Genomic DNA, 25749 nt, shown 5'->3' with positions numbered 1-25749 from the left:
GCCTCTGAGGACTCCAGAGGCCCTGAAGACCTCACTCAGCCATTTCTACGGAAGCACATTTTTAAACAACTTAAAAAAATTGTTTTAATTGTGGCAACATACACATAGCACAAAATGTACTGTCTTAACCATGTTTTAGTATACTGGTCAGTAGCATTAGGTACATTCACAGTGTTGTACAACTAACGTCCAAACGCTTTTCATCTTGAAAAACTGAAACTCTGTGCCATTAAATGACAACTCCTCATTTCCCCCATCCCACAGCCCCTGAAAACCACTCTTTGCCTTTCTGTCTCTATGCATCTGACTGCTCTAGGTACCTCATATAAGTGGAATCATATAGTATTCGTCTTTTTGTGACTGGCTATTTCACTTAGCCTAATGCCCTCAAAGTCCATCCATGTTGTAGCATATGTCAGAATTTTCTTCCTTTTAGGGCTGAATAATATTCCATTTTATGTATATGCCACATTTTGTCTATCTGTTTGTCCATTGAAGCAACTTGGGTTGCTTCCACCTTTCGGCTATTGTGAAGGATGATGTTATAGGTGTCTTAGTCTGTTTGGGCTGCTGCAACAGAATACCGTAGACTGAGTGGCTTATAAGCAACAGAAATTTATTTCTCGTAGTTCTGGGCCTGGGAAGTCCAAGATCAAGACACTGGCAGATTTGGTATGTGGCAAGAACCCACTGCATAGCTGGCCACCTCTTTGCTGTGTCTATGTGGTGAAAGGGCAGAGGGAGTTGGAAGGGCACTAATCCCATTCCTGAGGACTCTGCTCCCATGACCTAATCACCTCCCAAAGGCCCCACCGCCAAATACCATCACATTGGAGATGAGGTTTCATCATATGCATTTGGAGAGAGCACAAACATTTGGTCTATAGCATTAGGTGTACAGATATCTCTTTGAGTCACTGCTTTCAATTTTTTTGGGTATATACAAAGAAGTGGAATTGCTGGCTCATAGGGTAATTCCATGTTTAATTTTTCAAGGAACCACCATACTGTTTTCCATAGTGGCTGTGCCATTTCACACTCCCACCAGCAGTGTATAAGAGTACAAGCGGAGATGCGTTTTTAGCTGTAGTTGCACTAATCTCCTCTCGTTATTTTGGAGCACAGGTCAGTCCATCGTGGGCTGTAAGGCCATTCTCATCGATGATCAGGTCTTTGTGGTGGTAGCCCAGCTCTTCGGTGGCTCTCACATTTACAAATACGACGAGAGTTGGACCAAATTTGTCAAATTCCAAGACATAGAGGTCTCTCGCATTTCCAAGCCCAATGACATCGAGCTGTTTCAGATCGACGACGAGACGTTCTTTGTCATCGCAGACAGCTCAAAGGCTGGTCTGTCCACAGTTTATAAATGGAACAGCAAAGGATTCTATTCTTACCAGTCACTGCACGAGTGGTTCAGGGACACGGATGCGGAGTTTGTTGATATCGATGGAAAATCGCATCTCATCCTGTCCAGCCGCTCCCAGGTCCCCATCATCCTCCAGTGGAATAAAAGCTCTAAGAAGTTTGTCCCCCATGGTGACATCCCCAACATGGAGGACGTACTGGCTGTGAAGAGCTTCCGAATGCAAAATACCCTCTACCTTTCCCTTACCCGCTTCATCGGGGACTCCCGGGTCATGAGGTGGAACAGTAAGCAGTTTGTGGAGATCCAAGCTCTTCCATCCCGGGGGGCCATGACCCTGCAGCCCTTTTCTTTTAAAGATAATCACTACCTGGCCCTGGGGAGTGACTATACATTCTCTCAGATATACCAGTGGGATAAAGAGAAGCAGCTATTCAAAAAGTTTAAGGAGATTTATGTGCAGGCGCCTCGTTCATTCACAGCTGTCTCCACCGACAGGAGAGATTTCTTTTTTGCATCCAGTTTCAAAGGGAAAACAAAGATTTTTGAACATATAATTGTTGACTTAAGTTTGTGAAGGTGTGGTGGGTGAAACTAAGAGAAATGTAGCGTTAGCTCTCACAAGAGAGGACCAAGAAAAATCAACAAACAAATCAAAGCCAGGCTCAGAGCTCTGAAATTAAAAAGCACTGAAATAGTTAGACGTTTTCAAACTTTTAGAACTCACATTTTAATCAGGGATTGCATTTATTGGCTAACTGCATGACATGCCCATTCTGCCATTTAAAAAAAAATCTTAAAGCCTGTAATTTCTGAGAAAAGAGTACAGCATTTACTCTTATCATCTAGAAATGTAATATGCTTTCCCCCCCCCCTTTTTGATGAGGAAAAAGAAAATTGGATAAGATGGGACAGCACTTACAGTGAAATAAAAAAAAACTTGGAGCCCCTCTCATTCCACTTTAGCAATCTTTTTGGTAAGAACTCTTAAAGCCAAAAGTCTGCTGAAAAGATTTGCTGATTATTAGTTTAAAAATCTCGTAACACTCAGCAGTGCTATTTTGAGTCATCCCAGTTTCCTGAAAGTAATGCCCAGTCTTCCTGAATCCTCCTTAATAGCAGAACCTTGGTGATTTTGTTGGCCCATATGAATGCTTGTCATGGATATGTTAACAATTTAGTGTTTGACATTGCTTCCTCTGCCACAAAGACAATACTCTGGTGACACATGTCTAGACCCAGCACAGGCTGTAGGCCCAGGAGCGACTCAAAGGAGTTTTTCCCTCTTTCTTACGGTTCAAAGCTGACCCTGGTGGTGGCCAGAGCAGTAATGCTTGTTTGATGCTCTTCATGGCTCATCTGCTTCTCGGAACCCACCCGTTGAGTTTGTGGGTAACCAGCAGGCAGGCCAAAGACTGAATGGTGCTTTTCATTTCATCCTTTAGAGGGATGAAACAGTTATTTCCGTCTGATGAGCATTCGGTAGAATTTTTGAAGTGAGATTTTACGAAGTCAAAGGGGACTTTACATGGATCTCGACCTGCTTTGAAACCTAGAGGTGGCCCTTTGATTTGTGCGTGTCCTTGCCCTCTGGACAACTTAATATTTCAAGTAATTGAATACCAACTTCCCTGCCAGCCCACCTGCCTTCCGCCCCGCTTGTGTAACAGTCCCGTTTTGTTGAGTTGCTGCTATTGCACTGCCAGTGCAGCCCACACCAAATCACAACCCAAGATACTCAGATAGGAAGACTCATTCCTCTCCCAGTACTTTACCAAAGGAAACCCCCCCAGGACCCACATGGGGCCACGTGTTGGCAGTGGAATCAGCCTGTGCAGGCTGGGGATCTCAGGCTGATCAGTAGGGGCCAGCTTTGGAGCCAGCCAAGCTGAATCCCACACTCCAGGTCTGTGCTCAAGAGACCAGATGGTGTATTTCCAAATGGGCCTCTCTGGTATGGGCAATAGGCAAGCTCCTGGGGTCTGGTTATGTGGAAGATTCTTAGTGGATGTTCCGCCTGGTTAGCTGGTTCTCTTCAGAGAATATAAAGTGAATGCCTTTAGGGGTAGCTCTGAAAGAGAAACCCAACAACTTCATTCCTAGCCATGAAAGTAGCACGATCATATTGTACTGTATTGTTATTGTAAAATGATTATTTGCCATGTCATGAGTAGGTAGATGTTTTGCCACAAATATGAATGTGTTTGTTGTTTCCTGACTTTAAGCAATGAAGATTGAGACAATAAATAGCACTCAGAGAATGAAGCATTGATGTTACATCAGCACTCTTGGGTACATTCTGGGACTGTAGGCTGAGGCTTCTAGCCTCAGAAACCACGGATTTTAATGAACGAACTCACCCACGCATAGTAGTGTTGTTACTTGAAACTTCTGCAAAATACCAAGCAAACAGGAGAAAAGTGGTTTGTTTTCATTTTTAAGTGCAAATTACTTTTCTTCTGCACTTTTTTTTCCTTCTTGGTTTCTTTGAACAGGCTACAAATGCCCAGGTCCCCCCATTGGAGGCTGAAAGGGGAAGAGCTTTGCCATTCCTCCAGTCCTAAAGATGGCAAGCTATTCTTTCTGTTGCATGGAACCACTCAGACAAACCTGGGCAGAAAAATGGGTACTTGGCAAACTGTAGGAGATATTTAGACAGTCCCAGCAACTATGCCAGATCAAAGTGATGTTCCCAATTCCAGCCACCTGTAGAGATGGGAAGGTGGCATCTTTTCACAGTGTTGCTACTGCAGAGAGGTGTCACATTCCCAGCTGCCCCTCTGAGGGTAAATGAGCGACTGACCCCCTGCACTCACTATTCTGCTCACATTGCCAGATTCTGGGAAACCAGGAAACACAGGATGCTGGGCTTAGGATGGGGAGAGCTGTTGAGTCCAGATGGGGAATTAGGAGGTGAAAGAACGATCTAAACAGGTGATGGGTGGGGTGTGAGAAGGGGGTGACCCACTCAACTGCAATCAAGTTTTCCTTTTTTATAATGTTATTTTATACAAGACTAAAGCCTGTGGTCTACAGAGCGCCTATGCTGTGGAAGGAGATATTTGTTCTGGCCAACTTACTAAAGGAGCATAGATGTTCTTGGCACGGGGTGGTGGTATCGTTGCTTCATTAATCTTACTGCTCCATCCCAAGAATCCCTGAAGTTTTAAACAACTTCTGCAAGAAGCATTCTTCCAGTAATAATGTAAAACAAAAAACCAACCAAGCAACAGCAAAAATGCAAAGCAGAGAAATATGTGGACCGTCCCCAGTGGAGATCAGCTTAAAGGAGGGGGTGGATCTTTCTTCTACTTTCCCTCCCATCACCCACTGGGTGGTCGTCTGCTCAGCTTGTTTCTTCTTTATGAACTCTGTGGCGAGGCTCCTGGACTGATCCCTCTGTGCAGCCATGTGGCTTTAAGGCCTTTCCTTAAAGGGGGCTTGTCCCCATACTCCATAGGGTCGGGAATGGGTCTATTATCAAGACTCTAAAAATAAATCTTAGACATGAAGAGCACTGTGTTATTGGACAGTGGATGATAAGGCCACCTTACATTTAGCAAAGCTTTATATTTTTCCAATGCACATTAGTATTCACCTCATTTGTTCATAAATAGCTCTGAAGTTTATTGCAGGACAGGTATTATTCTAATTTCAGAGAGAAGGAAATAGACATGAAAACTATATGAATTGCCTGCCGTGGTTATCCAATAGGGACTGGCAAAGCAAGAACTTTCCCTCTGATCAGCAGACATTGTATTTTCTTTCTAAGACACCCTGCTATACTCTCCCAGAGAAAGACTTTCATTTCTAGCATGATTTTGAATTTGGCAGCACCTTGAGATAAAGTAAAAAGTGCAATAAAATATGCATAGCCAGAAGAAAAATCATACTGAATAGACACCATTCAATCAACTGGTCCATTTAACAATTAACAAACATGCAATTGCATGCCCCACTCTTTTTACATGCAAGGCCCCACTCTTGAAAGTGGTCCAGAAATTTTGGATAGTTTTCTGTTGTTCTAAGGAGGATATCTAGCTGGTCTGGTTGTTTCTCCCCCTGCATAGCTATGGGAAGGATGTTGAGGTTGAGACACATCTGGTTCTTGTCACATTGTCCACCAGATAAACAAGAAGAGATCTGTGAAGGAAAAATTCAAAACCTGAATGCACGAGTGGTGATGAATTGCTCTCGGCCGTCATCAGCCTTCAGGGAGCACACTAGGAATGGCAGAGTTGCATTTTTTCTTCCCCATGGAGTGAGAGTCTGTGTATTTTTAGGAAAGAAATCAGCATGGGATGCCAGAGGTTTGGCGGTCAGGAGTGCTCATGATGGAAATTTCTCTGGCCTGGGGTATAATGAAGGTGAGATGAAGATCTGCAGGAGGGGAGTCTATTTGCATGCCACCTAAAGAAAATCTCTTAAGCTGGCTTCCTGATTCTTCTGCAGAGGTATCAGCCTCTCCTTCGCAGCTGCGGAAGGAAGTTCTTTAATTAGGCAGTGGCCAAAGATTCTGTTCAACAGCTTCCTGGAGTGGAATACAATAATCTAGTTGTATGCAATGATGCAATTAGAAAGTGGTCCGGATTTGGGTGGCAATGGAAGGGGAATGGCAAAGTGGGGCAGATGGCTCTGGAGGAAACTTGGGAAAGTAAAAACAAACTGAAAGAAAAGGAAAAAAGGATGATGATTTCTTTTGCCTCAGCCAGGCAAGCAGAGGGTAGAATGACCAGGAAGATTAACAACATCTCAATTATTAATGAAGAGAGCCAACTGTAATGCTCATTCAAATAAGAAGCATATTGTAAAGCTACTGAGATCAAAACCAAGTTATTATTTTCCTTACTGTATTCCATTGCTTGTATCAAAATCTACTTTTTTTCTAGTAGGAAACTATGCATTCCCTGTCAGTCCCTTTGATTATCAGGAATGTATAAGAATTGTGATAAAATAGGCCAATATGCTATTTGGTACCATTTGTATGTATTTTAAGTGCATAACCTAGGTAAAATAAGAATAGTTTCTATGTGTAAAGAAGCAAGTTTTACAGTATGCAGACTACAGTGGATGTATTTTAGGCTGTATACATATTTAGCTCTTTTTGGTAAATAGGGTATACAAACTATATGCCTCTTAATTCAATATATTCGGTAAGCCTATGAATAAAAAGTGGTTCATGCCTAATATGGTTTTGATCTCTGGTCTGCTTAATATGAATATGGCCACTTGAGTCACAGATTTGCAGGGACACCCATGGGCCACTGAGGGACAGCAGTATCTTTGTAGCTCACTCTCTGTTTAGATGGAAGGTAACCACCACAAGGGTCTTTTGCTTCTTCTACTTGGAAACTAAAAAATCACCCAAAAGTCACTAAAAATTCACTGAAGAGCTTCATGGTTACACTCTGCCTGATCTGTGGAATTATAATCCTGACAGATTGACAAAGAACTCTAGGAATCTTTGGATATCTTCCAATTCTACAAGGTAAGGAGGAAGTGAGATTGCAAGACTTCGTTGATTGGGTTGAACCATCATGAACTCCTGAGGACAGAGCTTTTGTCTTGTTCTCTGCATGTCTGGGAGCTAACCTGGCCCACAGTAGGCATGCAGTGTTTGCCACGTATATCTTCATCTAAGACCCATCTGGTTTAGTTTGACAAATGAAAGCTCAGAAACCAAATCACATATGACTGTGTACTTACTGTGTGTCAAGTACTTCCGTATGCTATCGGGCTTCTGAAAATCTTCAAGAACAGAGTTCTTGCCCTCAAGAGACTTAAAATCTAGTTAAGACGGAAAATAGTAAGTGCATGATGCTATAGTCAACAATACAAGGTTTAGATAAAATTTTGCATCGCAGTCCAAGCACGGTGGCTCAAACCTGTGATCCCAGCAATTTGATAAGCCAAGGTGGGAGGACTGCTTGAGCCCAGGAGTTGGAGACCAGCTTGGGCCACAAAGTGAGACTCCGTTTCTACAAAAAATAAAAAATAGCTGGGTGTGGTGGCACGCACCTCTAGTCCCAGCTACTCAGGAGGCTGAGGCAGGAGGATCCCTTGAGCCCAGGAGTTTGAGGCTGCAGTGAGCTCTGATCATGTCACTGCACTCCAACCTGGGTGTCAGAGTGAGACTCCCATCTCTTAAAAAAAAATGTTCTGCGTCACAAAACAGTGTGTGACTAATTGTGCAATGAATGAAGCAGTTAGGTGCAATAACCAAAGATCTCATCACCTTGTCTCTATTCCACTGGTTTGAAGCAGGTCACAGTTTGTGTCCTCAAAGAGAGGAGATTATACAAGAAAATGACTCAGGGGTGCAAGAAGTCACCTTAAGGTCTGTTCACCACAGGCGTCAACCAAACAGTATGAATGCCTACCTGCTCAGAATCGATACTAACCATAAGCAACCATCCACCTGGACCCAAGGCATTCCAGTGGAATATGAGTGTGAATACAGATAATAAATTCATATGAGGAAAGGTTAGGTCAGGTCAGGAGAAGTACCCTTTTAATCATTTTGGAGAGAATGGCCTAGTTTCTTTTCATTGTTGTTTTACCATTAAATCATTGTTTTGTGTTTGTAGAGAAATACAGAAAAGAACTAAATTTTTTCAAACCTGCAAGTCAGAAACTCATTAAAACAGAGACTAATCCTAATATCTCAGTGCATTTCATCTTGGAACTAAAGTGCTCTATATAAATTGCCCAGAGCCAACCATGTACCCATTAGCAAGGCAAGTACACTTATTTTCTCTGTGTCTCAGAGACTAAATTGAAGGCTGAGAAGAATTGGAGGCATAAGTAATGTGTCACTTTCATTGATCTCCTGTCCTTGCAACTGGCTTCTGTACCTGCTTCCCAGACAGGACAACACTTTCCTAACCAGGGTCTAATTGGCACAAATGATTTTTTTTTCTGACAAATTGGCAGCAAAGCTGAGATGGAAGGCCTTGGACAAACCTTACCCTCTTGGCCTCTGCTCCAGGCAGCCTCTTGTGGAATGTGAGTTTCTCCCACTCCTGCCTTTAGCCAGACAGCAAACCAAAGCAACACAGGGGAAAAGAGGCCAGCAGTCATGGAAAGGCTACCCCAGAATCTCCAGCACCTGCTGGAATCTCTATGTGGGCCCCAAAGAGCATGCTCCTGCACACACCTCTGGTTGTCTACCCCAGAAATCCACACAAAGAGATAAAATCCAGCTAAGTTTTCTTCCTCTTCCAAGAAACAATTGTTATGGAAGGAGAAATAAGTCTAGATCTCTGTGCCTTACCTCACACCATCCATCACCCGCAGAAATGATGCAGGGTCCTGATGAGCACCTCCAGTTTTGGAGCTAAGAGATTTAAGGTGGTGCGGCCAGCCCATCAGTTCTGCCACCTCCCTGTTTGGTTCCAAGGTGGTGTGGGCTGCAGAGCCTATGGAAGTAGGGTTGGGACCTCAGAGGAAGTGACACTTTTGATGCTTGTCCCGGGCCCCAGCTCAACTCTCTGCTCACCGTGGTGTGACTCTCTCCTCGTCTCCTGCTTTTATTTCTCTTAACCTGTCAAAGAATTCTGGACACATTGTCACTTACAAATATTTTTATTTCTAGTTTACATCATTTTCCTGCCTCTTTGGATTATAGCGTCTTGGCTTATAAATCATATGGAAATCTAAATAAACTTTTTGCTTGAGTCTTTCTCACTAATTTTGACTACCTACTATGTGAACAGTGCTGTATACAAAAGTCTTAAGAAAGATACAAAAGCGTTCAAGAATCTTTTAAAATAGCGTTTTCTTGCCAGTTTGCATAGGGTGGGAATTCACAGGGAGTGTGAATGTAACCTGAATAAATAATATGACCCATGTGATCCAGTCTCTCCACAGTGTAATACTTAATGAAACAGCCTCCAAACAGTCATACTATTAATTCTGATCTTTACGGTACCCCTGAAAGAAGAGGAAAGCCTGTTCATAACCATCCAAACGCTGCCTCTGAAATCAAGTCTCCCACAAGCCTCTTGCTCTTTCACTGCCCACTTCAGTGCCAATCTCTTTTCTCCACTCTTCCACAAAGCTCACCTTTACATCACCATTTCATCCACTGGCCAGCTCTCTTCCACATTTATCCATACCAGTTTTCCTGGGCAGACAATAGAGAGAAAGGAGCTCTAAATGTTCCAACATTCATGTATTTTATTCTTGCTATTGTAAATTCAATAGGTTTTAATATTCTTCTGCTCTGCTTCTGTCTTTCTGCACCATGTGACCTGCAGTGGTTTTGAAATATACTTGCAAATTATTTGGTGCCCCTCCCTTCAAGAGGTGGAGACTGGTTTCCCTCCCCTGGAGTATGAGCTTTGCTTAGGGACTTGCTTCTAAGGAGTAGAATGTGGCAAAAGTGTTGGTGTATGACGTCCCAGAATAGGTCTTGGACTGCTCACTTGGAGGGAGGCCAGCCACCATGCTGTGAACATACTCAAGCAGCCTGTTGAGAGACCCACGTGGGAGACATTGAGTTCTTCTGCCAGCAGTCTGCACCATGGGAGTGAACCAACTTGGAGGTGGATCTGTCGGCCCCAGTCAAGCCTTCGGATGATCACAGACCTGGCCAATGTCTTGACTGCAACTTCCTGAGAAACTTACACCACTCCTGGATTCCTGATCCGTGGAAACTATGTGAGACAATAAGCATTTGTTGTTTTAAGCTGCTGTGTTTTGGAGTAATTTGTTTTGCAGTAATGAGTAACTAACACACCACCATTTTTATTGGCTTATAGGAATGAGGTTGCTGCCAAATGGGTCTATTAATTTAAGAAAGAACCAACACATCCACATACCACACTATGACGTGTCACCACACACACATACACACTGTTTAAGAGAGAGACGTCATTTCCACAACACACATACTGTTTAAGGGAGAGAAGTCATTTCCACAAATAATTTGTGCACCCAGGTGAGTAAACAGTTGTATTGAAATTAAAAAGAAGAAACGATCAATTTAGCTAAAAAATCAAGGGAGATTTCTTGAAGGCATTTCAGCAGAGTCTTGACTGGGAATTGAATGTTGAAGAGGAATGTAGTCACTTTAACTTCCTTAACCATGGCCGAGAAGACTTCTTAGTGACAATAAGGTCTCCTAGGCTGCGTTTGGTGGGTTGTGGCTGATCCCGAGGGAGATGACGATGCTCTGAAGACTATCCATGATATCTCAGAGACATCTTTGTCACCTCTTGGGGTTTGGGATGGCCCTGTCACAAGTCCCGATTCTCTGCCTGAGTACTGCAGCCCTTGAGAAGTAGGGAATATGCCAGAATAGCACCCTTTATGACTGATAAGTGTTACATTGGAGACCACAGCTTATTATCTGCATGTAGATGGGTTTCCTAACACCGACCCCTGAAACACACATTTCGACATACCTGGTCACATATTTGCAGTGTGGAGGAGCAGATGAACATTTGCACTTGGCAGGCAGACCAGAGGGAGAGGGTGAGATTGGTTTTAGCGTGTTCAGTTTCTGGTCCTAATTCACCTCATTGCACCTATAGCACCTCACTGGGACTGGAGAGTGAGGCCTGCAGACTTGTGCCAGGAGTACTGTGCTCCCGGACTCCCTCTACAGGGAAGGAAACATCAGGAGTAGGAATCAAGCCTTTTCTCTAATGTCAACTATTCAGGACAAGGCAACGCTTCTTATCCTTGAGTGGATCTGGGGAGCTCGGGCTCCCTGTTCCCTAACTCTGTCTGCAAGTTATGCACAGAGACCAGGACAATATATTTTTAACCACTTGGAAAAGATCTTTCTGGTATGAAACAGACCAGAAAAAGGAAATTTGGCAGCACCAAGAGAGGATCTTTCTGCAGTGCAGGTGATGAGAAAGGACTTGATGTTGTTCAGCAAAGCTCTGTTCTCCGCACACTCCCTTTTAGGTTTTTTATTTGCTATTTTGTCAGCTTTTCACATTGAATAGCACTAACTATAGCGAAATATAATGTCATTCTGGGGTCCTGAAAAAGGAAGCAGGTCAACTTTACATTTCTTTCATTAACATAGAAAGTCAGGAGAATTTTCTGGTATTTCATATTTTCAGCAAAGTGGAGTATCTGCTCTACTTACTAAAAATGACATTCCAACCCCCCATTTCCATCTGCATTTACGTTCTGCACATATTGCTGAAGTAGCTTTTTCTTCCTTATGTTTACTGCCAATGCATTTGCATTTTCTGTCGCAATAAATAACCCAGTAAAACCCTCCGATGGTAGGTTCTAGCCTGGCTCTTTCTAAGCATGGAATCATAGACAATGATTTATAGTCATGCTGGCCCAGAGGATGGAAAAAAAATGGACATTTGTAAAGGAAAAATAAGTGAGTTCAAACAAACGCTAGCTGAGCTGTGAGAAAATTAAAGATGTGAAATTAACATGAAATTTTCTATGACCATTAAAGTCATGGGTTGGGGTGGGAGGCAAGGCAGGAGGAAGCTCTCATTCCAGAGGCTGTGTCTGCGGGGGTCACCACTGTTTTCCCAGCATGCCTAGTCCCAAAGTGTACCTCAATTAATATTTTCCAAAAAGATGCTGATTAAATGACTGGTTGACATTTGCAGGGTACCAGGCACCAGGCAGAGTGTTACATACCTTAACTCATTTATTCTCAGGACTCTTCACAAAGCAGCCACTTTCATATCCCCATTTTACAGATGTGGAAATGGAGGCACAAAGAGGTTGAGAGCTTCCCCGGGTCACACAGCTGAAGAGTGGCAAAGCCAGGAAAACAGGGCCCAGAGTGGTTAGGCAACTCCCTCAAGTTTGCACAGCCAATAAGACCTGAAACGGAGAAAACAATAATCATATCTAACCCTTCTTTAGCCCTAGCCCAGTGCCAGGTGCTATTCTAAAGGCTTTATAGCTATTATCTCGGTTGGTCCTCACAAATTCTGTGAGGCAGGTCCAATCATTATCCCCATTTTACAAATGAATCAACAGAGGCACAGAGAAGTTAAGGAACTTGTCTGGAGTCACACAGCCAGCAGGAAGAGGAGCTTGGGTTTAAACCCAGGAAACTCTGGCACCAGAAGCTGTGCCCTTATCCACTGGGCTACCCTCCATTTTTAAGCCATAAATATGCAAAAAGCCTCAGCATTGTAAGTGCCAAGTGCTGATCCAGATGTGTTTGACTCTAGAGCCCATGTTTTGTTCTGTAATCCCATTCCAAGGAGAGCATGTGGATGTGGCAGTGGGGTGAGGGGTGAGGGGACACAAGAGGGTGAGGGGGTCTATTTTGCTGCGTGGGTCATATGAGAAGCTGGATAGGCCATTCTTCATGAAGGGCTGTCTAATCCCAGCCTTTTTCTTTTCTTTTTGAGACAGAGTTTCGCTCTTGTTGCCCAGGCTGGAGTGCAATGGCACGATCTCGGCTCACTGCAACCTCCGCCTCCCGAGTTCAAGCGATTCTCCAGCTATTATTTTTTTTATTTTTTTATTTTTTTTTATTTTTGGTAGAGATGGGGTTTCACTATGTTGGCCAGGCTGGTCTCAAACTCCTGACCTCAGGCAATCTACCCGCCTCAGCCCCCCAAAGTGCTGGGATTACAGGTGTGAGCCACCGCACCTGGCTCTAAGCCCAGCCTTTTCTGCTGACCACCCACTTACCCGTGAGTAGCCAGTAGTCACTGATGTGGAGCCCTCTTGTGTGCCACCAGCCAGCCACCCTCTCTGGAGCTTAGGACATGGTGGGGGGCGGTGGGACAAGGCCTGAGTCTGGGAATAGTTTAGGGGGCTTGAAATCCTTTGGAGTCTCTTACTCCAACCCCCTTGTGTTCTAGGTAGGAAGTGGAGACCCAGAGATGACGTGTCTTGCCTAAGGGAGGGAGAGCTAGCACTTTCCTGTGTGTGCTTTGTTTTCACAGTGGAAGATGATGAACATGGTACCACCTTGGAATCTGCAGCTTGAATCTTCTGAGTCTCAAGTAATCAAGATTATAAAAGCCCATGACCTTGTGATTTACAGAAGCACAACTAGGAGACCTGTGAGGCTGTGGCTTCTTGAATGGGGATGGGCTAGCGCGTTTGAACACCTCCATCTCCCCTTGGGGCTCCTGTTCTCTACACAGTAGAAACGGTAACGTGAGAGCTGTGCACCTTATGAAGGTGACACAAAGGTTGAGTTTATGGCAGACTCTGTGTTCATTGCTATACCTGCACTTTCCTGCACTTATGCCTGTAATCCCAGCACTTTGTGAGGCTGAGGCGGGCGGATCACGCGGTCAAGAGATGGAGTCTATCCTTGTCAACATGGTGAAACCCTGTCTCTACTAAAAATACAAAAATTAGCTGGGTGTGGTGGTGCCCAGCTATATGTTATGCACTGTGCCAAGCAGTGAGTATTCAGTGTTTAACAAAAAGGACACAGTTCCTTCTCATGTGAAGCTATTTACTGTGATACTAAGACATTAAGTGGTTCCTCAAAGCCTTTGGTCATATCTAAATGTGACTGGCCTATATAGTGATCTGTAAGTTTTTAAAGGGTCAACTTTTGATAAGCCAAACAAAGTCATAAACTTTCTCAGCAAAAAAATTTAAAATGTATTTGCATTTAAAGATATATCTAGAGTCTGACCACATCCACTCTGGCCCAAGTCACCATGGTTTCCCACCTTGATTATTGTTGTGGCCGCCACACTAGGCCCCCTGCTGCCTCCCTGACTCCTCCTTGTCTGTTTTCCACTTAGTGGCTGGAGGCATCCTGTTAAAGTGTAAGTCAGATCAGGTGGTTCAGGAAAAGTCAGGGCTTCCCATCATTCACAGAGCAAGAGCCAAATTTCTACAATAGCTTACAAGAACGTAAACTACTCTTTCTGTCTTTGTTTCTCTGACACAACACACACACACACACACACACACACACACACACACACATCCTCTCTGACCTCATCTCCTAAACTATTTCCTCTGCTTGCTTGGCTCTAGCCACTCCAGACTTGTCCTTGCTATTCCTCGAATGTTCCTTAGGCATAGAAGAGCAAAAGACAGAAAGAACCTGGATCCCGAATGACCACATGGAGCAGAGCTGCCCCACCAATCCGGATGGTCACCTTTAGACTGTTAACAGGAGAGAGAAATATATGTCTGTCTTTTTTTGAGATGGAGTCTTGCTGTGTCACCCATGCTGGAGTGCAGTGGTGCAATATCTTGGCTCGCTGCAACCTCTGCCTCCTGGGTTCAAGTGATTCTCCTGCTTCAGCCTCCCAAATAGCTGGGACTGCAGGCACATGCCACCACGCCCAGCTAATTTTTTTATTTTTAGTAGAGATGGGGTTTCACCATGTTGACCAGGATGGTCTCCATCTTTTGACTTCATGATCCATCTGACTTGGCCTCCCAAAGTGCTGGGATTACAGGTGTAAGCCACCACACCTGGCCACTTCTGTCTTATTTAAGGCAATATATTTTGGGATCTCTTTGTCATTGTGTAGTCTATATTCAACCCAAAGGATGGCAAACAAAGGCTCTTGAGCCAAATCTGTCTCTCCGTATGCTTTGTAAATAAAGTTTTATTGGAATTCAGTATTGCACATCCACTTATCTATCATCTGTGGCTGCTTTTGTGCTTCAGTGGCAGAGTTGAGCAGGTACAATAGAGATTCTAAGACTCCAAGGCCTAAAATATTTATTCTCTAGCTTTTCATAGAAAATATTTGCTGGCTTCTCTTCTAAACGTATAAATCTGTTATTATTATTTTTCATGTGAAGAAAATGAAGCCCTCAAAGGCTAAGTAAGCAAGAGTCAAACAGCAAGTGAGTAGCTCAGCTGGGTTCAAACCCAGAACTGTCAGACTTTCCTATTCAGAGCAAATAGTGTCTTAGATATACCAGACTAGGAAATGAAGTCAAGCCATACATTTACTCACACTCCACTCAAACATGCAAAAAAGTAAGCTTCTGTATTTTTTTGTCTAACTGACCTAATTTTTTTCTGGACCCCCTAGCACTGGATAGTAAGTAAACCAGGCACAGACCAACCCAGTAATGTCAATCTAATCTAACAATTTCAGTAGTCCTGTTAGACCATTCAGGCTGTTTTGAGTTAAATAGTCAGTTTTTCAGATTTCCACCACCTTCAGCTTCTCTTGCAAGAGAACTTTTAAGGTCCTTGTGGCAGTGGGGATAGGGTGGGATGGGGAAGGGTTTTTACGTGAGTATAGTATCTTCTGGACACACTCTGTCTTCTGCCCTGTTCGGGTTTGGTCTCCGAACTCAGGACCACTGAGGTCTGGTTGATCCTATCTAATCTTGCTGAGTAACTTTGGCCAGGAACTTCTCATCTGAAAAGTGGGGATCATAATAGTGCTTACCTCCCAAGGCTAATTCAAAAATTAAATATGAGATAATAAATGGAAAGCACTTAGACAAGCCTGACATTTAATAAGTGTTCAATACGGGTCAATATCATTGTTGTTGGCCAGGACCCATCACTGGATCTAGGCCATTTGCTCTCGTCGTAGGAAATGACTGAGTGGACTCTGTCCCCTGGCAGGACGCTCTGCCAACCCTTTCAGCCCCTCCAGGTCTCCTCAGCGGGGCATGTAAATGAGATCCTATGCAGCCAAAAGTGCTGTGTCTGCCATAGTCATTGCCCCTACATTGTGTCATGTTGAAAGGGGCTGCTTGGTGGGCTTCTCCTGGGCATTCTGCACATCCATCTGGGACTCACAGGGAAGCATGTCTCTGGCTCTTCAGAGTTTCTGGCCCTCCCCTTCCCTCTGGAACACACCCCCCCACATCCAGAGCCTTGGCCATTCTTTCTCTGCTTTCTCAGCCTGGCTCCTCTTCCTCTCACAATCTCTTGGACTAGAAGGAATAGACTTCTCATTTCCTTGTCATCATACCATGGCTTCTTTCTCCTCTGTCTCATAGTAAAACTCTACGATCTAGGCAGCCAGGCTCTAATGTAGTAATGAGAGGAAGGGAGTTTAGAAAATCCTCTGTTGACAGTGCCCAGCTATCAAGACCATTGTCTTGTTAAAGAGGTCAAGGAAGGCAGCCTAGAGACTCCAGCTGGTTAATGGCCTCTTTCTTCTGGGTAGAACTTGCCCTTTTCTTCCCTGGGGCAACTGGGAATGATTATCCCCACTGGAGAAGCATTCTGGCAGATCCACTAGGTGGGGATGTTGTAGAAGGGAACTGAGTAGCAGATGTCTGGCCTAAATGTTCTCCAAGGTCCTTCCTAGCTGAGGGCACATGAGCCAGTGTTATGAAGTATGGAGAGCCAAGGGTGCTTCTGGCTTTCTAGCCTGGGGACAGGACTCTGAACTCTGGTTTTTCTATTACCCCCAGGAATACTGCAGGTCCAGTCTAGGGGCTTCTAAGTGCAGGTACAGCCCTGAGAAGTGGCTGAATGCCCCTGTTTCAGGGCCTACTTCACAAGGTGCTGAGATACACACTTTCAGTTGGCTAGTCATGCTTATGCTTTCCCAGGTTGGAACCTGGAAACAGCCAGCAGGTGCAAAGGTGGGGTGAAGAAAAATCTATACAAATAAATAAATGTTTCTATCTATTAAGGCATCATGTAAAAATGCCTGAATGAACAGTCATCAAACAAGGAGGGAATGTTAGAAAAAGCCTGTTTTACATTCTGTGCTGGTATTGTGCACTTTGGGGGCTCCTCAAAGGGACAGGCAGAGGCAGACATCCTTCAGAGAGGTTCTGAAGCCCATGTGAAGACCAGTTGGAGGAAACATGCCAAGTTGATTAAGCTGATGTAGATGCAGAAAGCCAGCTGCAGTTTCAAATATGAGCTACAAATTAAAATTCAATTATGCAGGTGTCACAGGCTGTATTTTCCAAATTTGGCCCCAGCAACACCTCCCATCCCAGTGCTTAAATCTGGGTGGGCTTGTGGCTCATTTGTAACCAATAAGATGCAACAAAAGTGGTGCTATGACTTCCTAAGCTGGGTTATTACAGATGAATTAGGTCTTTTTGTGGCATGACAAATGACCACAAACTTAGTGGCTCACCAAAACATTAGTATATCACACTCTCTGTGGGTCAGAAATCTGGGTATAGCTTAGCTGCATTCTCTGCTCAGGATTTGCCAAGGACAGAATCCAGGTGTGGTCTGGGCTGTGTTCTTATCTGAAGGCTCAACTAGGGAAGAAGCCATTTTCATGTTCCCTCAGGTTTTGGCCAGAATTTATTTCCTTATGACTGTGGAATTTGTGGCAGCTGATTTCTTCAAGACAAGTGTATTATTTTTCTAGGGCTTCCATAACAAAATATCACAGTTTTGGGGTGGCTTAAACAACAGACATTTATTTTCTCACAGTTCCAGAGGCTGGAAGTCTGATATCAAAGTGTTGGCAGATTCAGTTCTTTTGTAAGCCTGTCTCCCTGGCTTACAGATGGGTGTTTTCTCGATATGTCCTCACATGGTCTTTCCTCTGTGTGCACACATCTCTGGTGTCTCTCCCTCTTCTTTGTTATAAGGACACCAATCAGATTGGATTAAAATCCACTCTGACAGTCTCCTTTTAACATAATCACCACTTTTAAAGTCCTATCTCCAAACACAGTCATATTCTGAGGTACTGGAGGTTAGGTCTTCAACATATGAATTTGGTGGTGGTGGGGGAGCAATCCAGCCCATAATAGCAAGCAATAGAGAGAGAGAGAGAGAGAGAGAGAGATTGAATTTCTGCTGCTTGGATTCTTTCACTACAGGGACGATCTAGATCTTCTTTTGAGGCCATATGATTAGCTCAGGCCCGTTCAGGATTATCTCCCTTTTGATTAACTCACATTAACTGATTAGGGGCCTTAATTACACCTGTGATCCCCTTAAACCACTGCCATATCACATACACATAATCACAAGTGTGACATCTCATTCTCTTGTCATATTTGATTGGTTAGAATCAAGTCACAGTTCCTGCCAACCTCAAGGTGAGGCAGTTATATAGAGTGCAGACACTAAGGGGGAGAAATCATGGGGGCCTCCCTGGGGAGTGTCTACCACAAAAGGTGTTGCAACCTCAGTTTTCTTTCCTGGAGCACTTGCCTGGAGCTCTGTGCTACCCATGTCAGTGGTCTTACTGTCCTGAGGCCTCTATGATGTGAGGAAGCCCAAGGTAGCCCATACAGAGACCTCAAGGAGGGGCCCTGAGACTAAATGAAGAGAGAGGGAGATTCCTGGGCAGCCTCTACTGCTCCAGCTATGGTCTGACCATGGTGCCTGAGAGACTTAAAGCCAACCTGTCAAGGTCTTCCCAAATTCCTGGCCAATAGAAACAATGAGAGCTAATGAAATAACTATGGTTTTAAGCCACTGCTTTTGGGGGTCATTCATTATGCAGCAATAGTAACCAGAACAGCAGGCATTCCAAATGGGACATCACTCCTTGTATTGATAACTCTATGGGATGAGCATCATAGGGAATTTACTTAGCAGCCTCTCCTGCCTCCTACCACCCATATTCCCTAACCCCTTACTTATTTTTCTCCATTGCTCTTACCACTTCCTGGCATACTATATGTTTAGTTGCTTGTTTGCTTACTGTCTGTTCCCCATCACCACCACCTCCCAAAATGTAAACTCTACAATGGAGAATTCTGCCTCTTTTTTCATCACCTGGCAGGTGTGGATCCTCAATAAAAACTTTAGTATTTCAGCTGTTGGTGACCAGGCTAACAGCTGGAGGGAGGCCAGAACAAGATAACAAGTGTCCTGAAAAGGTCAGAAGATCAGAAAATCATATAGAAATCAATCTGGAAGGGTCCTTACAGAGCATACAGTTCAATGCCACACCATCCTTGAGAAAATGGATGCCTAGAAAAAAAGGACTCAAATGATACAGGAGGCTAATGGTAGAGCTGGTTACTCCAACCAGGTCCTCTGACCCTCCTTCTAGGGTTCTTGCCACGAAGTCACTTTCATAGGGATTCCATGCAAAGGGGTCAGTGTCTTTGACTGCTCCCTTGGTTTTCTGGTAGAGTTCTGCTGGGACGTTTTAATTATTTTTAAGATTATTTCCTTTTCATTTATCTATCAAAATTCAATTATGGCATTACATTGTGTGGAGGTAGGTTATGTCATATTGTAAATGTATTTCATTTCAGAAGATTAGGGGGTCATCTTAGCCTGGGATCCCAGGAAAGCAGGGCCTTATGCAAAGGCTTTGTTGCATGGGGTTGACTATTGGAGAGGAGGATCCACGGGAGCTGGAGTGAGAAACAGGAGGAGGAACAAGTTGGCCTGTGCTACAGGGGCTGCTGCCTCAGCATCCCACTGGGACCTTCTAAGTGGCTGTATTTGATGTATTTCGGAGCTTCAGGCAAGGGGATGAAAAGGGAAGCATTTATCCATTAGTGTTCAGCCCCCATTGGCCAGGGGTGGCCTTGCAGGCATTTACTCTCCCCCTTTTCTGGGTTAGGCAGGCTCTAGGGGTGCCCCATATGACAGCATCAGGATGCATGTTCACCCAAGACAGGAGGACAGAGGTGTATGGTGAATCCCAGTAAATATATCCAGTTGCACCTGCACAAAGCTGGTCAAAGTCAGCCTGGAACTGGTCACTGCAGTAGTGGCTGGAATAAGAGGTGAGGCCCAGAAGATTTTAAGGAGTATTCAGGAAAGGTCTGTCTAATCCCCAAACCTCACAGTGCAGACAAGTGTCAGTGCTTTAGAAGGAACCGTCTGGGAGCTTCTGCTATGAGCCTGTGGCGTTTCTGGCTAATCACATGACCTGGATTTCTCACCTTAGAATCCTTTAGGAAATTCCATCTGCAGCATCAAAGTTACAGGGGAAGTTCAAATGCCTTTATATTTGGAAAGAACTGAAACAAAAATCTCACTTCTGGGAATTCTTGGCTCCTTAAGGTCTCCCACTTCCTGATGCTGCAGCGGGTGTCCAATTTGTCCTCACATGGGCCCTGAGTACATGGAGGTTAGTAAAGGGGGTGCAGGGAGCTTAGCCTGCCAGGGAGGATGCTGTGAGAAAATTAGCTGCGCTGACATGGAACAGCCATCATTCACTGAAAACATACTAGTTTCAGACACTTGGCAAAGCACATAAAAGACATTTTCTCATTTACTTCTCACTGCAAATATTTGTGATAAATAGTATTCTCAATTTATAGAGAAGCAAGACTGGCTACATAACTTACATGTCCTGGGACAAAATGAAAATGCAGGGCTCCTTGTTAAAAATTATTACGAATTTTAAGATGGTAGCAGCAAAGCATGAAACTAAGTAGGGAACATTGCCAAGTGGAGGAGACCCTAAGTGTCTGCACAGTTCACAGACTCTTTAACCCTGGAGAGGAGGAAACCAAAGCTCAGAGACCTTAAGTAACCTCCCTAAGATCACACACAGCGGTTAAGTATTAGTGCCACGATTTGAATCCAGGTAGTCTCACTTCTACATAAACATTCTTGGGCTGAAGCAGAGGGGTGTGCTGGGAAGTACACTCCATCCAGAGGCAGATGACTGGCATTCCAGCAACTCCTCACTCGTTGTGTTTCCCTACCCAGGTTTGGTCTACCCAGATTCCTCGCAAGCAACTTGAATTCAAAAAGTGATTGTCAATACACCCTGTAAACCCAGCACTGCAGCAGCCTCCAGAGACAGAGGTAAGTGGGGATAATAAGAGTTGTCTTGCATTTTGCCAATGGCATAGATTACAATGCCCTTCCAACGTAAGGAAGTGCCTGATCTCAGAGCAGTGTCTCCTGCTGAGAAGTTAAGGATTCATGTGTCTTTTCCTGGGGAATAAGATTTTAATAAGACACTGTTGAGGAGCAGGGCCTTTACTAACTCCCAGCTGCAGCCATTAGTGCTCTAGGTTGCAGGCAATTGATGCTGGCTTGGGCTGGCTAAGCAGACAAGGAGTTTATTAAAAGGCTATTGGGGCTAAACACTAGATCCTCTTCTCCAGTTTCTCGGAATCGAACACTGACTGGCAGAGCCTCATGCCATGAGGGACTTGGCCATTGGTGGTTTCTGAGTTCTGCCATGTGGAGGCCCAACTCTTAACGTCAGAATTTCCCCAAACTTAGCTAAGATGCTCAAATGCTTGAGACAGACTGAAAAGCAAAAACATCCAGTGCATTGACTTCAAAATGAAACCATAATGATCAGTGAGGCTCATGTTCAACTCTTGTAACAGAAATCCGACTACCATGGCCTAACCAAACGAGGTGTTTATTCTGCTCACATAATGAAGAGTCCTACTTAAGGAACTAGACTCCTCCCTCCTTTCACTATTCCTATAATATGACTGTCAACCTCATGGTCCCAAAGAGGCTGCTCTACCTTCAGACATTGTGTCTGCTTTCCAAGCAGCAAAAGGAGGGAAGGGCAAATGGCAAAAGGCACATGTCAGCCAAGTCTTTGTCTCATGTTAACAACAGCTTCCCCAGATGGCCCACCCAGCTGACTTCCATTTATGCTTTTTGACAAAAACTAGGTTACATGGGATCTAAGGAGCAGAGTATTTGAACACAAGACTATCACAAATACAATCAGGATTTTGCTAGTATGGAAGAAACAGAAACGAATATTGGCTGGGCTGGCCGAGCAGTGTCCCCCACAGTCACTCTGACACCATTTTGGCTCAAAAGCCCTTGCCAGCATCCCACTGTCCATTCCAGCACTGTCTAATAAAAATAGAACACAAACCACAAATGCAAGCTCTGGCTGTCCTTTAACATTCTCTAGTAGCCACATCAAAAAAGCAACAAGAGGCAGGGTGCAGTGGCTCACGCCTGTAATCCCAGCACTTTGGGAGGCCAAGGCAGGTGGATCACCTGAGGTCAGGAGTTCAAGACCAGCCTGGCCAACATGGGGAAACCCCATCTCTACAAAAATACAAAAATTAGCCAGGCATGATGGCAGGTGCCTGTAATCCCAGCTCTCAGGAGGCTGAGGCAGGAGAATCGCTTGAACCTGGGAGGCAGAGGTTGCAGTGAGCCGAGATCACGCCACTGCCCTCCAGCCTGGGCAACAGAGTAAGACTCCCTCTCAAAAAAAAAAAAAAGAAAAAAGCAACAAGAATCAGGTGAAATGAATTTAAATATCTCATTTACTCTAATCTATCCAAAATATTATCATCTCATCATGTAATCAATCTTTTAAAATATTAATACGATTTTTTTCATGCCAAATCTTCAAAATCCAGTGTTTGTTTTTTTTCCACTTGCAGCACACTCCAATTCAGACTAACTTCATTTCAAGCCATTCATAGCCACCCGTGGCCAGTAGCTTCCATATTGGAGAGTACATATCTATACTTAGGCAATTGGTTCTCAGCTGGGTGTTTTTAAAAGTGCAGGGGAGTTGGGCTGCCTTTCATTAGCAGAGATGATGAGGGTCTTGAGAGACCTTTGGTAATCACACAAGGCTTAGGACAGTCCCATTGACAATGAAGAATTGTTCTGCCTGAATGCTGATAATGCTTCTATTGAAAACCGCTGCTTTCATACATGCAAAGAGCTTAGAACAGTGCCTGGCTCACAATAAGCCCTGAATGCAAGATTATTATTATTATCATTACTATGCAGTCAGGTCCAGACTTCATCTTCTAGCATATGAACCCTCCATAATCTTACCCCAGTGCTTTTACCAAGAAACCACACACACACACACACACCCATAATAATACATATGGGTAGTTTCTATAACTTCTATGCCTATTATGTTTGTGCATGTGTGTGTGCAGTGCCTGAGTGTATGTGTGTGTGTGTGAATATATATATATATATATATATATATATATATATATATATATATATCTTGGAGTCTTCATATATCTCATTTCATTGCTCTGCAAATCTACCTTGAGAATAGGAGAGTGTATTAGTCCATTTTTACACTGCTGATAAAGACAAACCCAAGACTGGGCAATTTACAAAAAAAGAGGTTTAATGGACTCACAATTCCATGTGGCTGGAGAGGCCTCACAATCATGGTGGGAGGTGAAAGGCACGTCTTATATGGCAGCAGACAAGAGAACTTGTGTTGGGAAACTCCCCTTTATAAAACCATCAGATCTTGTGAGACCTGTCCGCTATCATGAGAACAGCACACGAAAGACCTGCTCCCCTGATTCAATTACCTCCCACCAGGTCCCTCCCACAACACGTGAGAATCATAGGAGCTACAATTCAAGATGAGATTTGAGTGGGGACACAGCCAAACCATATCAGAGAGTAACTATAATTAGTTCTGTTGTACAGATAAGAAAACTAAGGCCAGAGAAGTTAAGCTGCTTGCTTAAGTTCACACAGCAACTGAGGAAGAGCTACAATTTCAACCTTCTTTGCTAGAGATTAGAGTTTACTATCCATAAATCTAGAAGCCCTAGCAATACCAATGTTATAGGTATCATGACTGAAGCCAGCCCATCTTCCACTGCCAAAGACCTGCCAAGCCCTTCCTTGGGGGACACACCAGAAGAACAATTCTCCCTGTGCTTGGGCCCGAGGCTCACCATACAGTTTCACTCCTGTCCTAGAAATGAGCTTGGAGCCGGTGACAAAGAGAAACATCCCAGTGCAATTTCAGTCTCAACAATGACAACTGATGATGCACAATAGTGGGATCTGGCCTGTAATCAGTTTCAAGCTATACTTAGCCATTTAAGCGTCCATTCTGCTCACTCCAGAGAGTGTGTGGGAGAGTCACACACCCCTCAGCTTCAGCTTCTGGCTCATCACCGCAGAGCACCATGCGGAAAAAGGACCCCTTTGTGATAGCACCGTAAATTACAGCCCAGGCAATCTGGAGTCTCAGCTAGAGTGGATTCTTCTGTCTCCTAAAAGAAAAATCTGTTTTAGGCTTAATTACAGTCTGTCATTACCTGCAATCTTATAATGACCCAAAGTCCCTGGAAAATGATAATAATAATAAAAAAAGAGAGAGAGAGAGAATCGATTCAAATATGAATGGAAAAAGCCAGACAAATGCAGGGCAGGGAAGTGCTGGTAGCATTCTTCAGAAACAACTGTGCCATGAGGATCAGAGCTTTACAATGGTAAATACTTATTCTGGCTCCGTTGTCAATTTACCAGGCCCAAGGGCTCAGTGTTAACTTTACTCACTTTCTGAATCTTTAATCTCGTTGCTCTAGAATTCACCTTATAAAATGCAGGAGCAGCTCCCAAGATAAATTGATGCTGAAAATCAGACGACTGAGATTTAATAGGACAATGCTTCTCAGATCCCGCGAGGACGCGTTGAACAGACGAAAAGTGTTCAGTGATTGCTGTTAGTATGTTAGTAAGGAGATGCTGAGGTTTATCAGAAGACGCCTTTTAAATCAAGTTTTCTTTGTCAGTTTTCACGGACAGGACTTTCAGGTGCAGCCGACCATTGGGAGCTCCCTCTTGTGGCCATATCAGGAATGGAAATGTATCTCTTCCCACCACCCGACTTAAACCTCCAAAAGCAAAACTGAGGCCAACTGACTCAAGCTGGTGAATCCGCGATTGCGTACTAGAGAAGGGGGCCTTAGGGAAGTCTCAAATGCTACGCTTAAATTTTCCTGGAGTCCAGATGTCCTTCTGAATCCACTAAACCTTGTGAAGCGATGTGAACGTCAGGAAAAAATCCTTTCTTTTCCTGTTTAACTGCCTCGTTATTTATGGACACAATTACTTTATATTATATATAGATTATATAAAATAACTCCTTGATTATTTTTAATTTATTGCTTGTGAGAATTCCCTGTGCATCAAAGAAGCCTTTTAAGCCGATTTTGCTTCCACAACAAGATTCTCGGGTGGATTCAGTTTACCGGAATTAACATCGACGCATTGACGTGACATTCAGTTGGGAACATGGAGCTGACTGTGTTTAGAGAGAGCTGAGCAAGTTCCCTAGGCAGGTTCCTTTTACTGTAATGGTCCCTGGGTCACAATGAGAACTTGGCCACCATCCCATGCAACTCCTCCTTATCTTTCCGTTGCACTCTGGTTTCAGGAAGGAAATGATGACATGACTTACCCATCAGCCCTGTTTCCTGATTTTGAAACCACAGGGAATCTGCTCAATTGTAGGAACCAGGTTAGGAAAAGACTGAGTTAGAAATCATTACATTGTGAATAACAGAAAACTCAAACCAGTTTAAATAGCATATGGAATTTATAGGGGCAGGTAATGACAAATCTAGAGGTAGGCTTCAAGTAAGGCTTGATCCAGTAGATCAGGACTATTGCCAAGGACCCCACTTCTCTCCATGTCTTCTCTCTTTCTTCTAAGGTATAGCAGACACTGTCTGTGCTCTGACCATTTCCCCGCAGCCTATCCTGAAGATCACTTGCAGACATTTCCTGTATACTTCAAAGATTGCCTGCATCTTTCTGTCTGAGGGCATTCCCTGTTCCTGGTGGTGTACAC

At 44.0% G+C, this 25749-nt stretch overlaps 1 protein-coding gene and 1 long non-coding RNA gene across 2 annotated transcripts in view; one reads left to right on the top strand and one right to left on the bottom strand.

Annotated features, from left to right (window-relative positions):
• LGI2 (leucine rich repeat LGI family member 2) overlaps positions 1-3631 on the top strand; it is a 29168-nt gene extending 25537 nt beyond the window's left edge. The window contains exon 8 of the mRNA XM_003826908.6: positions 1126-3631. Coding sequence (XP_003826956.3) covers positions 1126-1943 — 818 coding nt within the window. The 3' untranslated portion in view covers positions 1944-3631. The remainder of the gene's footprint in view (positions 1-1125) is intronic.
• A 5191-nt stretch (positions 3632-8822) lies between these two features.
• On the bottom strand, positions 8823-24668 carry LOC117979931 (uncharacterized). Its single transcript, XR_004671000.3, has 3 exons — positions 24453-24668; positions 11993-12181; positions 8823-10023 (listed from the first exon to the last, which is right to left on the bottom strand). It is a non-coding gene; the product is annotated as an uncharacterized LOC117979931 (long non-coding RNA).
• Positions 24669-25749: the final 1081 nt, after the last annotated feature.

This window comes from Pan paniscus, chromosome 3 (genome assembly GCF_029289425.2).
Source record: "Pan paniscus chromosome 3, NHGRI_mPanPan1-v2.0_pri, whole genome shotgun sequence".
Classification (NCBI taxonomy): domain Eukaryota; kingdom Metazoa; phylum Chordata; class Mammalia; order Primates; family Hominidae; genus Pan; species Pan paniscus.
The sequence above is the reverse complement of the archived record's forward strand: the minus strand, read 5'-3'. Positions and strand labels throughout refer to the sequence as shown.